The sequence below is a fragment of the Schistocerca piceifrons genome, chromosome 6, assembly GCF_021461385.2.
Source record: "Schistocerca piceifrons isolate TAMUIC-IGC-003096 chromosome 6, iqSchPice1.1, whole genome shotgun sequence".
Lineage (NCBI taxonomy): Eukaryota > Metazoa > Arthropoda > Insecta > Orthoptera > Acrididae > Schistocerca > Schistocerca piceifrons.
Genome location: NC_060143.1, coordinates 573,361,547 through 573,376,575, shown reverse-complemented (window position 1 = coordinate 573,376,575; position 15,029 = coordinate 573,361,547). Strand labels below are relative to the sequence as shown.

Here is a 15,029-nt window from a genome sequence, read left to right as displayed (position 1 = left end):
GGACTGGAACAACTTAACTGTATCAGCCAGAGCTTCAACCTCTTACCAACCCTTTCCCACCACCTCTATGAAATGCTCTGGTACTCTAATCTGTCCTTATGCCACATATGCTTCCAACACTTCACCACATGGGTCATACATGTGTGGGGGGAAAACCAATGAGTAAGACTACCATACACATCTTATTTCTGTCCCATCAGACATATCCTATTTTATCCTCTTCTGCCTTGCATTTGTTCTATACTGAACTATATGAGGCACAACTAATAGTGAAAGCAAGTCATGTCATCTCTGCTGTAACTTCTGCACAGTATTTTATGGCGGCATGACCACCAACCAGCTGCCCACCTGAATAAATACTGTGGCCGAGACCAAGTGCAAAATTGATCACCTAGTTTTGTGCACGTGTGCACACAGTATGTAATTGAAACATTGGGCATTGACTGGGACTTTGTTGTTGTTGTTGTTGTTGTGGTCTTCAGTCCTGAGACTGGTTTGATGCAGCTCTCCATGCTACTCTATCCTGTGCAAGCTTTTTCATCTCCCAGTACCTACTGCAACCTACATCCTTCTGAATCTGCTTAGTGTATTCATCTCTTGGTCTCCCTCTACGATTTTTACCCTCCACGCTGCCCTCCAAGACTAAATTGGTGATCCCTTGATGCCTCAGAACATGTCCTACCAACCGATCCCTTCTTCTGGTCAAGTTGTGCCACAAACTTCTCTTCTCCCCAATCCTATTCAATACTTCCTCATTAGTTATGTGATCTACCCATCTAATCTTCAGCATTCTTCTGTAGCACCACATTTCGAAAGCTTCTATTCTCTTCTTGTCCAAACTATTTATCGTCCATGTTTCACTTCCATACATGGCTACACTCCATACGAATACTTTCAGAAGTGACTTCCTGACACTTAAATCAATACTGGATGTTAACAAATTTCTCTTCTTCAGAAACGCTTTCCTTGCCATTGCCAGCCTACATTTTATATCCTCTCTACTTCGACCATCATCAGTTATTTTGCTCCCCAAATAGCAAAACTCCTTTACTACTTTAAGTGCCTCATTTCCTAATCTAATTCCCTCAGCATCACCCGATTTAATTTGACTACATTCCATTATCCTTGTTTTGCTTTTGTTGATGTTCATCTTATATCCTCCTTTCAAGACACTGTCCATTCCATTCAACTGCTCTTCCAAGTCCTTTGCAGTCTCTGACAGAATTACAATGTCATCAGCGAACCTCAAAGTTTTTATTTCTTCTCCATGAATTTTAATACCTACTCCGAATTTTTCTTTTGTTTCCTTTACTGCTTGCTCAATATACAGATTGAACAACATCGGGGAGAGGCTACAACCCTGTCTTACTCCCTTCCCAACCACTGCTTCCCTTTCATGTCCCTGGGACTTAAGAGCCTGAAATTGTAGCTAAGCTTTTGGTCAATGTCCTTATATAGGGTTAACTAAAAAAAACATGCACATACTCTCCCTTCATTACATTTTCTCAGCTGGCTACATCATCATAGCACAGGTCGGGCTACTGTGTAGGGACAATTTTCATCTTATTTGTTTGCCCGTCAATACCCAATGTCTCAACTATATGGTGAGTAGCTACCTTTACTACTTCCACTATTTGTATTCAACCCAAGACTTTAGATTTCAGCACTGTTCAAACTGCAAATCTGTCTTACAGTTACATCTGTTGTAATTGATTTCTTTTGAAGGGTATAACTACCATTGTAGTTGCTCCTTCATCATATTTTCTTGTTAAAATTTGCTCAAAAATTTTGCACTTTCCATGAAATGAAAATTATGTGCTCACTTCAGGTAAAAGTAGTCGACGAAACTGGAAAGATGGTACCACTTGGTACCACTGGCGAACTCTGGGTGCGTGGCTACTGCAATATGCTAGGTTATTGGGGTGACAAAAAACACACAGAAGAAACAATCAGAGAAGATCGATGGCTCAGAACAGGGTATGTACAAATCACATGCTATATTACACCACTGTTTAGATTTATTTCAAATATGTTAATGAAAGTATATCAACAGCAGAGTTGCTACTATTCTTTATATTACAAAAACATCCAGCAAATTCTCTTGGGTAATCAAAACTGGATAATGTTCTGGACAAATAGCTAAAAGTGTTTTATCACTTACTTCCTTGACTTGAAATCTTTTAGTCAGCTCTGTATTCCACCTTAATATGTAATGAACATAAACTGAGAAATAGAAGTTTTATACTGAGGTTACCTAGTAATAAAATGTTACTTAGAGCTGTTAAGATGAATTATATTTTTTCTTAGTAGTTTCAATCAGTAATGCTCATTCTCATACAGAGCCTGTCACTGAAACTGGTAGTAAAATAACATAATTTGTCTTGGAAGAACCTGGTGAATATTATCGCCTAAGAGTCCTTTGCCACAGTGCTCTGCGCACTTGGCTGTAATACGTGCATAATATTTTGTCAACAAAATGAGTTACCAGGCTTACTAATGTCTGGAGGCAGCAGCACCACCTCTCTTTTAATCCCTATGTGCTTGATCCACTTCTTCTGCAGCCTACAGAGGTGAACCAATCATTATATGCTAGATTCTCACCATGGTACTACCACACCTGATGTGCTATCACTCAAAAATTTTGAAGTGTTTAACACAGTGCATTTTGTTTGACTTCATGTTTGGATTGTCAGATGCCATTCTCAGCATCCACTGTCCTTTAATGAAATGGAAGGTACCATCCCAGACAAGAAATATCTGATCAAACTTGTCACAATCCAAATTTCAATTGATTCATCTATGACCCAAGGATTAGATGTCATTGAGAGTACCTTCATTTATAATAAATTAAACTAAGCAGAAATGTGTTCATTAGGCTTTAAGATTATGCAACAAAAATAGAAAAGAAACAACTGAAAATAATAAGGATAGTAATAAAACAAAACATACACCTATGTTGGGTAGACATCACATTTGAGCACGTAAGATTCCAGGTGGCGAAATAACAACATAAAATATAAAATTTTAATATTGCTTTAAATTTTTGCATAGTTAAAGAGATGAATCAGAAACGCAAACAATAATTAAGAGAATGTCTGTTGTACATATTATGCAAGAGACACACTGAAGTTATACTAGCTACATAGAAAAAATATTAACTTTTAATCTGGTAAAGGAAGAAGTTGGTCCCAGAAGAGAGTACAGCACAATGAACTCTTGCAAGCTACAAACAAAATTACAGACTGGCATAATGTGTGCGAATTATCACTTTATCTGGGTTTGAGATGTCGAGAAAGTTTTTGTCTAGGTTTGCCCAAATCCTTTTCAAACAAAACGAGAATTAGTGTTAACTCAACCTTTATTAGTATACTGAAGAATATATTGCTATAGCTTCCCTTACAATTCGTAAAGGTAGTGAGAGATTCAGGTCACCTGAAACTAGCAATACCAGATATTCACTACTTTCCATGACATTATCATGTTGTTGTATGTGATGTCATGCAGATGCAAACAGGAAGGGAACTATACACTAGCAATAATGTCTATTGTACCCATTAGTTTAAAGAAGTGGCTCAATATAACTGTCAGGAATTTGAAGAATTACATGCTTGCCACCAGCTGTACAGTTTATTCTATAATGGAGCTAGTTTAGGTTGTAGTGACCATCTTCACATGAACAAAAGCTGCACTGTAGATGAATATGCAGATCAGCCTTCTACAGAATAAACTGAAAACTTCAGTCATGAAGCATGTACAGGGCCATATATAACAGGTCACGATTAAGATACCAGCATAAAATTGACTTTTCCATGACTAAACTGGGTGATCATTTAGATAGTGTCACTAGGACTGGTATCTGTTGACATGAGTACATGAAAGTAGTTGTTCTTTGAGGTACTCATGTCAGCAGTGGCCAGTCCTGGTGACACTACCTTAATGATCACTCAGTTTAATAACAGTGCAAGTGAAATTGTACTGTTTGCTTCTAGTGCAGAAGTTACTTTTGTTATGGTATCATGATCACGGCCTATTATGTTGTTCTGTAAACATTTTTTGATTCATTTGGTTTTCAGATTATCCTAAGAAAAGTTTTTTGTTTGTAATTTTTTGGAATGTAGGTCATTGTGACAAATTGATCTTTAGCCTGTAGCATAGCTCAAAGTAAGTCAGACTGAAAGGTGACAACTTAGTTGAGAGTTAGCAAAGCCAATAAAACTGAGTATCAGATCTTAATGTGGAGAAATATTGATCTGTAGTGTAGCTTGAGTTCTATGGTTTAGTAATGATTTAGTTAAATGGTACCAAAGATTTCAGTTAATACAGAATTAAGGAATAAATATGCAAGGTGGAGTCCACACCAGCTAGACTATTCTTGGCATTCATGGAGGAAGTTTTCAGATCCTATAGCAGAAAGTACGAAGAAGGAACACGAGATGCCAGAACATAACTGAATGAAATTTGTTCACTGATGACATTGTTTCCCTCTAGTGTGATTAAGCATCAACAATGAGTAGAAGAAACTAATACCACAGTATTTGTAGCAGACCTGAAAATTGATTAAAGTAAGACTGGAAATAATGCAACATCTTACACAGAAAATAGTACAAATTAACAGTAAAATCGTAGAACTGGATAAGTTCATGTATTTAAGGCAGCGGAAGACCTTTGGAAGGATAGCTGAAGACATAAACAGAAGAGTAGAAAATGACCTAAAGTGCTTTTGGTAAACTAAATGGAGTTTTCAAAATTAAGCTTCCAGTGTTTGTGAAAAGGAGGGTTTACAGTCGGCATATATTGCCTGGTTTCACTATATGTTGCAAGGTGTGGACTCTTAATGGAAAAATGATTCAAAGTTGTGGTTAACTCAACTATCAGTGGAGATATCCATGATGTGAATTACTAGGAGAGGCAGGATAACAAACAAATGGATCAGGAGCAAATTGGAGTGAAGACATGATGATGACCATAATTAAAGTGAATTGGAGTGGGCAGCCTTTGAAGCCAGGTAAATAATTGCAGATAGACTGTGAAGGTTCTTTAATGGATACTAAGAGACAAGCAAAGAAAATGATGATGACTTAGTGTAAGGTAAGCAGGTGACTAAAAAACATCCAGAAGCAGCATGGACCTGTATAGTTATATATCATAAAATTTTTAAAAACATACTCAGCGATCTTATTTGTTAAAATTAAAATTTAAATCAGTCTTGATTGCAATTTTTTTTATTTATTGGAGTTAGTGAGTCGTTTAGACTCTTTCATAGTCATCTTCAGACTCCAGAGCAGTGGATGGACACTACCAGACGAGTTTCTAGGGTCACAGATCACAGTTATTAATAATTATAATACAGAGTCATATCTCCTGTTACAGTTATATTGTCAGCAAGTAGACCAAGTCCTTTCATCAGTACATGAATTTTTTCATCATTACTTACTTTTTTACATGAAAGTGTATACAATGTAAATGACAAATTGCTATATACATAACTAGGTCTACTTTGTGTCTTTGGATCGATACTACAATGCCAGGTTTCATAGGTGGTAACATCACGATCTGCGAAGGATTCCAGTTCAGCATTTTCACAATGAACAATGGCGAGTGTAAACCAACCACTATCATTATTTCCTGTTGTGACGTCAAGGGTAAAATTAACTCTGCACTCACGGAAGAAGATAGGACCATTGAGAAGTACCGTTTGAGCAGTTCTTGTATTGAAGATGATGATGATGATGATGATGATGATGATGATGATGATGAATTCCAATTTGTAACACCCTACAATCGTTCCTCATTCCTCACAGGAATTCTGTCATCGTATCACTCTACATTTTCTAGGAATTCCACATTTCACTATCTTCAGTCTAATATTGCCAACCATCTCACCTGCAAACAAAGGTGAACTAATTGGGGGCAATGGGGTGGGGTTGAGGTATGGTTTCTGCTCTCTCAAATTCACTTGGAGAAGTAAATGATCTACAGTCAATTGGTGATAAAAATTAAGCTGCCCATCAGGAAATACGTGATTGATACTTCAGTTGACAATAATTTATGCTCGTTATTGAATCAGATCACATTCTTGAAGCTACTGTCTGTCTGACCATGTTAAACATCTTATAACTTGATGTGACTCTTCAAGCTCTCCCAGTGGATGTTTTGTAAATAGTCTTCACAGTCTCGCCGTCGGATCACGTTGTGCAAATTCCATAATGTTTCCTTGGAGCAACTGTCAGACATCTTCAGGTGGTTCAACCTTGCTGGTGGCTAGGTAAGACTGATGGTATCTGCACATCAATGCCCATTTCTAGAACACACACTTGAAGAATGCATAGGCACGGAAATCGTGCCTGCGCATTCTTCGCACGCGTGTTCTAGAAACAGGGCGTCAATGTGCAGATACAGTCAGTTGTACCTTGCCACCAGCAAGGTTGAAACACCTGAAAATGTTGGACAGTTGCTCCAAGGAAACATTGTGGAATTTGCACAACGTGATCCAACGGCAAGACTGTGAAGACTATTTAGGTGTTATAACTTCTCCTAGAGTCTGTCCTGTCCTAACCTGCCCTGTCCTTCTCTTTCTTTGTCCCATTTTTTAGTCCATGCCTCTTTTTCTTTCCGTAAAGAAATGCCCTACTGGGAGACAAGCACTGACTGTATTTGTAACAAACCACTTTTGTGTAAAATTTAGCCATGTGAAAATAAGACAACTCGCATGAGATTAGCGACATCTGCTGGCCAATTAGGAGAAAGCTGGAACTGCTTTACAAGTAATTGTCAGTTGACTCAGGTTACTGCAGTGACCAGGAAAAGCATCTTTTATGTGCACTTCATCAATGTGTAGCTCTGATCTTCCAGTCTGATTGCTTGTGGTGCCTGGAAGAAGTCTTACCTGAGAATATCAGGACTACATTCTTTTAAAATGACAAATTCAGGGGCTGAATCCTGTCATATATATTCTTGTAATAGATCTTCCTGTCAGTTGGATGTATTTCCCATTTGTGCTTTTCAGCACAATTACTTTGATATCAGAGAACATAGTCATTGTAACTGGCAACGAAAAGCATTTAACATGATAGAAAAAGAAACTGCTGTGTTGACTAACACCTGAAATGGTTGGCTGTTGATGGTGAATCGATGCAATCTTGGTAACTGTCACCCATGGAGGATTTACATGTGTGACAGCCTCAACAGCATAGATGACCACCTCACTTGGTTTTCCTGAATTCAGCAGCTAGGCAAGTGGCTGGACCCTCTGAGATGGGAAATGGCTACAGCATGTTGAGGAGTGATCTCATCCAGGGTACAGAAACTAACTTTGACCCACAAGTTGACTGTAATCATGTGAAGTTGAACAGCATTAATAGGACTGTTGTGAAATTGACATCTTGTTGTGTAATAGTCATCAAACACTCATATTCTTTCTCTGCAGCCTCCAAATGTCTGTCCTTCTGCAGTGCTTCATACTTGCTGTAAGAGTTGGTTGTACCTGCCTCAGCCAGATATTGGACTGTCATTTGATGGCTGTGCCACAGGTCCAGATTGGTAACAGCCATTCTTCATGGGGCATTCATCTGATGGTGGAGACTGGTGCCAAAGATACATACATCTCTTCAATGTTCCTACTACCTCCTGCCGTATGGGGTCAACGTTAATGGGCTCTATATCTTATGTATTCAGTGCAACAGTTTTGGCTGCCATAAAATGCTGTGAGTCTTCTTTTACAACCTGGTGTAGGAGAGAAGCAAAATCATAGTGATCTTCCACAACTGTCATAGGGACCTCTTTCATCTGACTCTTCTCTTGTACATTTCCATGATGTGCTGTCACAGCTTCATGAATTTTTGTGTTACTGTGTTGTTGTTTAGTAACTTGGTACATGTCTTCTGTGACGCCTTTCATGAAATAAGAGATTTTGTCAGATTCTGTCATATTAGGATACACAATATTGCAAAGGGCCAAAACATTCTGTATATAAGACTGCCACCCCACCATGACAATGATTCCTGCTCGTAGATAATTCTTCTGCTAAGTGTACTTGCTGTTGATTGTCACCAAATGTTTTCTTCACTTCAGCTTGAAATTTGTCCCAGCTTTTGAGTTTGTCTTCATTGTTCTCTGCACATTCTTGGGTTGTGCTGTCCAGGTAAAAGCATAATTTTCCAAACACAGCATGTCATCCCACTTGTTGTATTTGGTCAAGTCCTTTAATGTTACACTGGGTTGTGGCCAGTATCTCCAGAAAAACAGTGACAGAGCCTGATGTACTCCTGTTTTGGAGTCTATTGTCTTCTGACTACATGGACCTTGGGAATGATATATTGCTTTTATTCTGATTCCTGCCCATGTAGGTGATGGCTTTTGTATTGCTTAATTGGAGCCACATTGATGTAGATGTTTTGAAGTACATGCCATCTTCAGCAAACTGTCATGTTGAAATCACAATAAAGTCCAAATCTGACGGCAGTATCGTCAGTGAGGTAAAACACTTAAAATTGAAGACAAATTTATTACTGACATCAGTGTGCAGGCAGAGCAGAACTGACTTCCTGGACAAAGTATGCAGCTGATACGCAAACGTGCCACCCCCCCCCTCCCCCCCCCCCCCCCCCCCCACACACACACACACACACACACACACACACACACACACAAAAAAAAAAATAACAGATTTTAATAAGATGCTTCCATTTCTTACAGGGATGCTTTCATCCTTGAAGAAAATGGTTATGGTAAAATTGTTGGCAGGATAAAAGATATGATTATTCGCGGAGGAGAAAATATATTCCCAAAGGAAATAGAAATACTATTGGAGACTCATAGAAGTATTTCAGAAGCTCAGGTAGGAAGACTTCTTCATTTATTCACATATTCAGCTTTATTCCCATGCTTGCTTGAATTACATTTGTGATTTCTCATGTTAATCAGATTTGGTATTTTTATCCTAAACATTTTCAGTGCATAGCCAGGGCTTTTTTTTCCCGACAGTCACAAATACAACCCTCACTCACATTGTACACATTGTATCTTCCTGCTGTACAGTTTTCAATGTTCTTTGCTTCTTCAATAATTTTAAGTTTTTCTTTAGCTGTGTATGAGTGATGATGAGAACTTCTGGCCTTCATAAGTTAACATATGGTTAATACTTCACTTCTAACATGCTCACATTAAGATTGAGGCCACAACACCTCTATAGTATAACGAGATCTATTGTTGGAGATGGAGCAGTACCAACCTTATTATAATTAATCCATGCAACCCAGTTTCCATCCTTAAATTTGGGGAAAATATGCACAGATTATTCGTGTATATATTGTAGTAGTACTATATTAATAGCATTATGTATTAAAAATTAACTGGATGACTGCCTACATACTCAACAAATAGAGTATTAGACAAATGGCATTATTATCTTGCATGTAACAATATTTTACTTTGGCAAGCCGAAGTATTTCCTGTGTTTTGAATCTGCACTTGTTATTTTATTTAGGTGTTTGGGATAGCTGATGACAGACTTGGTGAACAAGTGTGTGTCGCCATAAGTACCAAAAAGGGCCACAAACTGACCGAACAAGATGTGAAAGACTTCTGCAGAGGAAAGGTAGGGTGCAAACCTAGTCCTTGTTAATCTTCTCAACATTAAATATGTTGTGTGGCCTTGGTTGCCTGGGACTGCAGTCACACATGTCTGTCTGATTTATTTTTTAATCTATTTTTGATGATTGCCTTACTGGCCGAAAGCTTTATTTGTGACAGTCTTTTTGTCGTACGTATCTGCGACTTAGCATCACCGCTATATGGTGAGTAGCAGCTCTCCTTTTCATATTATAGTTACATTCCACCCTGGATTTTTCCATTGTTTGATCAAGTAATGAGAGTATTCTGCTCAATATTGCTGGAGTTTCAAAATTGTTTCAGAGTTATTCTCTGATGAGTAGGGAAATCAATTAGTGCATTAGAGCTGCTATCAAAGATTGTCACTACAGTTACATGAAATAATAGTAACCAATAGTTCATTTTGTTCTAAATACAGTCCTGGAAATGGAAAAAAGAACACATTGACACCGGTGTGTCAGACCCACCATACTTGCTCTGGACACTGCGAGAGGGCTGTACAAGCAATGATCACACGCACGGCACAGCGGACACACCAGGAACCGCGGTGTTGGCCGTCGAATGGCGCTAGCTGCGCAGCATTTGTGCACCGCCGCCGTCAGTGTCAGCCAGTTTGCCGTGGCATACGGAGCTCCATCGCAGTCTTTAACACTGGTAGCATGCCGCGACAGCGTGGACGTGAACCGTATGTGCAGTTGACGGACTTTGAGCGAGGGCGTATAGCGGGCATGCGGGAGGCCGGGTGGACGTACCGCCGAATTGCTCAACACGTGGGGCGTGAGGTCTCCACAGTACATCGATGTTGTCGCCAGTGGTCGGCGGAAGGTGCACGTGCCCGTCGACATGGGACTGGACCGCAGCGACGCACAGATGCATGCCAAGACCGTAGGATCCTACGCAGTGCCGTAGGAGACTGCACCGCCACTTCCCAGCAAATTAGGGACACTGTTGCTCCTGGGGTATCGGCGAGGACCATTCGCAACCGTCTCCATGAAGCTGGGCTACGGTCCCGCACACCGTTAGGCCGTCTTCCGCTCATGCCCCAACATCGTGCAGCCCGCCTCCAGTGGTGTCGCGACAGGCGTGAATGGAGGGACGAATGGAGACGTGTCGTCTTCAGCGATGAGAGTCGCTTCTGCCTTGGTGCCAATGATGGTCGTATGCATGTTTGGCGCTGTGCAGGTGAGCGCCACAATCAGGACTGCATACGACCGAAGCACACAGGGCCAACACCCGACATCATGGTGTGGGGAGCGATCTCCTACACTGGCCGTACACCACTGGTGATCGTCGAGGGGACACTGAATAGTGCACGGTACATCCAAACCGTCATCGAACCCATCGTTCTACCATTCCTAGACCGGCAAGGGAACTTGCTGTTCCAACAGGACAATGCACGTCCGCATGTATCCCGTGCCACCCAACGTGCTCTAGAAGGTGTAAGTCAACTACCCTGGCCAGCAAGATCTCCGGATCTGTCCCCCATTGAGCATGTTTGGGACTGGATGAAGCGTCGTCTCACGCGGTCTGCACGTCCAGCACGAACGCTGGTCCAACTGAGGCGCCAGGTGGAAATGGCATGGCAGGCCGTTCCACAGGACTACATCCAGCATCTCTACGATCGTCTCCATGGGAGAATAGCAGCCTGCATTGCTGTGAAAGGTGGATATACACTGTACTAGTGCCGACATTGTGCATGCTCTGTTGCCTGTGTCTATGTGCCTGTGGTTCTAACAGTGTGATCATGTGATGTATCTGACCCCAGGAATGTGTCAATAAAGTTTCCCCTTCCTGGGACAATGAATTCACGGTGTTCTTATTTCAATTTCCAGGAGTGTACAATAGCCAGTTCTTGAACAATCTTGTTTTATTATTTATACCATAAAAACATGTATAAATCAGTTTAAAATTACTAAGTTTCAAAACTAAGAGTTCCTTTATTTATAAAAAAAGTTTCAAGGACTTGGAAATACTTAATACAATATTCACCAAGTATCTCAGCTCATGGACTCTGCTAAATACCAGGTTGAGAGGAAAATCATCAATCCAGGATCAACAATACAAATGATTTGAAAGCCAGGAACTTGGAGGGAGGTGATTCATCAAGAAAAGCAAAATTAATAAAACATCCAAGAAAGATGTATGTCAGGCATATCACACTTGCTGTAGGAAAAGATCTGCAAAAGAGAGAATTTTTAGAAAGAGTGGAAATATTTGAGCATTTGAAGTATTAGGTTGAGGCCAGTCAATAATTGACTTTTTGTAATCACCACACTAATATAGAAATATGAACTATCACGTTAGAACAGCTAGCAGGATATTGGATTATGAAAGAAGGGGTTAGATTAGTTGTTATTGGAAGACCATGTAGAGCAAGATACGCAACAGTAGTGTTGTCACAAGTGTATAAACAATATAGGAAGAATGCTGAGTAGAGAAGTGCTCTCTCTCTCTCTCTCTCTCTCTCTCTCTCTCTCTCTCTCTCTCTCTCTCTCTCTCTCTCTGGGGGACAGGGGGGAGGAGATGTCTGTAGCTAGTGAAATCAGTACGATTATGTTTCAGTATTGTGAAAAGGAAAGTTGCTACTCACCATATAGCGGAGATCCCGACTCCAGTCCAGACACAAACAACACCTATCCCATCAAAAGCAGGACCACCTGTGAAACCAGTCAAGTAATCTACAAGCTATGCTGCAACCACTGTGCTGCATTCTATGTGGGCATGAAAACCAACAAGCTGTATGTCCCAATGTATGGCCACTGACAAACTGGGGCTAAGAAACAAGTTGACCACCCTATTGCTGAGCACACTACCAAACACATCATTCATTTCAATGACTGCTTCACAGCCTGTGCCATATGGATCCTTCCCACAAACACCAGATGTCCAGGATTTGTGCAGATGTGAACTTTCCCTGCAATGTATCCTACATTCCCGTAACCCTCCTGGCCTCAACCTTTGTTAGTCATTGTCGTCTCCCATGCAGCCCCTTCTCTATTCCCATTCCAGCACTACACAGCCCTTATTCCTTCATCACACAGTAATTTCACTTCCCCCTCCTGATTGCACATAGCTATCCTACCCTTCTTACACCTTGACCCTCCATGCTCCCCAACAGCACTCCACCACGCCTACCCTACTATCCTTCCCTCTCCCATCCTCCTCCTTACCCCCACCCAGTTGCCACTCCCATAATGCACCGGTGCTGCAGCTCGCAGTGTGGGCTCAGTCACCTGAGACTGCAGTCAAGTGTGTGTGAGGGGTGTGTGTGTGTGTGTGTGTGTGTGTGTGCGTGTGTGTGTGTGTGTGTGTGTGTGCTGTCTAATTCTGACGAAGGCCTTACTGACCAAAAGCTATTATTTGTGATTATTTGTGACAGTCTTTTTATTGTGCCTATCTGCAACTCGGCATCTCCACTATATGGTGAGTAGCAACTTTCCTTTTCACAGTATTGTTGCATTCCATCGTATTGTGCCTATCTGCATCTCCACTGAGGAGGAGGAGGAGGAGGAGGAGGAGGAGGAGGAAATGTGGATTGATTTGACATATGCAGTAAAATGTTATAAGAATAATTAGATAATATAGATGTACTAAATTAAGGGCTGCACAAAATTAAGTACCTTTAAAAAAGTGGATATCATCATTTGATGTGGATCTATGTGAAATGTATGTTCATTTCCAGTATTTCTCCAAAATCTCTGTATGTTAAACAATATTACGCTATAATATATCGTGTTATGTGGAGCCTTGTAGTATAGTTCAGAATAACTATTGTTGAACATTTGTGCCACATGGAGTTAAACACAAAAAATGAACAGTGAAATTCACTCCCAATAGAAGTATAAACAATATCCATATAATTATTAGATTTAATTTCCACAATTGTCCATCTCAAGAAGTTAATGCTAATCACAGCCTGCAGTAGCTGGTATTAATTTACAACTTGATGAAATCCACATCCTTGAAGGCACTCCTTCATGATGGGATTTACAGAACTTTTTGTATGTATAAATAAATGAAAGTCCATTTTGTCTATTTTAAACATTCAAATTGTAGTCTTAAACATTTCATGTGTTTATTCTGTGCTGATCAATACAAAGCTGTATGCTTGTAATTTAAGATATCTTGCCATATACAGTTTCTGCAGTTTGACAATATATTGACTTTAATAACTTCTCTTCTCTTTTTTGAACAGATTGCACATTTCAAGATACCACACTACATCAGATTTGTGGAGGAATTTCCAAAGACTGTGTCAGGAAAAATTCAAAAATTTAAACTGAGGAAAATGTTAGAAAAAGAACTTGGGAAAGAAACACAGTGAATGATGATGCAGTCATGAAATGAAGTATTCTGTGTAACTGTAAAAGAAAATTTTATTGTGCTTAAAATATTCTTTCAGGATATTTAAATAATAAATCTGAAAAGCAGAATGAACAACAAACAAACTGTTAAGTTTAAATCAATGTTCTTAGTTAATATTGAATAGCTGCCATAAGAAACTTGAAAAATAATTTGTATAGATCAGTGGAGCACCTTCATCATGTAAATGTAACTATGAACAGCAAGTGACAGAAGTCACTGATATTAGAATACTGGCACTATTCAGTGCATACTACATAAAAATGTATAGATGCTGAGTATAATATTTATAAATTAATAACCTAATTTGATGTTACAGTAAGTAAACTTTTTTTAAATTATAAAGTCTTGGGCATTTTTCTATGTTCTGTGAGTCAGCTTCCACCTCCGCCAGTTCAAATATTTCAAAATGTTTTTACCAGAATGAAGATTGTAATCCCATACTGGCATTTGGAGCAGTGCAAGAGAGGATGTGAAACATTAGAATTTTTTAAAAAATATACTCTGCATGTTGTGATTTGGTAATTGCTCTATGGTATAGAGCTGATTTGAAAAACTTTTGACTTCTCTGAACAACTGGTTCTGTTCACACAATACACAAAAATTAACATGCAAATTAATAATGAAATTGTGTTAATGACATAAGTATCACATCAAAGTGCTGCATCTTTCTACTAGAAATGCTGAAAAATAGAACTTGTAATACAATAAATGTTCATATAAACCTGTTATCTAATGGATTAAAAATAAAGGAATGCACGAATAACTCAAAATCAGCACATATATTATGAAATCATTTAAATTTACATCCAACAATGCTTACATTGTGACAGCTGAAAGCAAAAAGACAAGTGCGAACAGCCAGGCTTCTAGCAGATCTCTAAAAAATTTGAAGGGTGCAACTCCTTACATAAGCATTCACATACAAAACCATTGACATCCATATACATATAGATACAAATATTGGTACATACACACAAAAAAATAAAATATTTGGAAAGGGGTATTACAGTGCCCACTGAATGACTATGATACAGATCATTGCTTTGTTGCAACTA

General features: G+C 39.5%; 1 protein-coding gene across 1 annotated transcript in view; it reads left to right on the top strand.

The window, feature by feature from the left end:
- The window catches only part of LOC124802936 (medium-chain acyl-CoA ligase ACSF2, mitochondrial-like), a 208,895-nt gene extending 194,208 nt beyond the window's left edge, over positions 1 to 14,687 (top strand). Inside the window, exons 10-13 of the mRNA XM_047264021.1 lie at positions 1,829 to 1,977; positions 8,695 to 8,836; positions 9,485 to 9,595; positions 13,805 to 14,687. Coding sequence (XP_047119977.1) covers positions 1,829 to 1,977; positions 8,695 to 8,836; positions 9,485 to 9,595; positions 13,805 to 13,933 — 531 coding nt within the window. The 3' untranslated portion in view covers positions 13,934 to 14,687. The remainder of the gene's footprint in view (positions 1 to 1,828; positions 1,978 to 8,694; positions 8,837 to 9,484; positions 9,596 to 13,804) is intronic.
- The last annotated feature ends 342 nt before the right edge of the window (positions 14,688 to 15,029 follow it).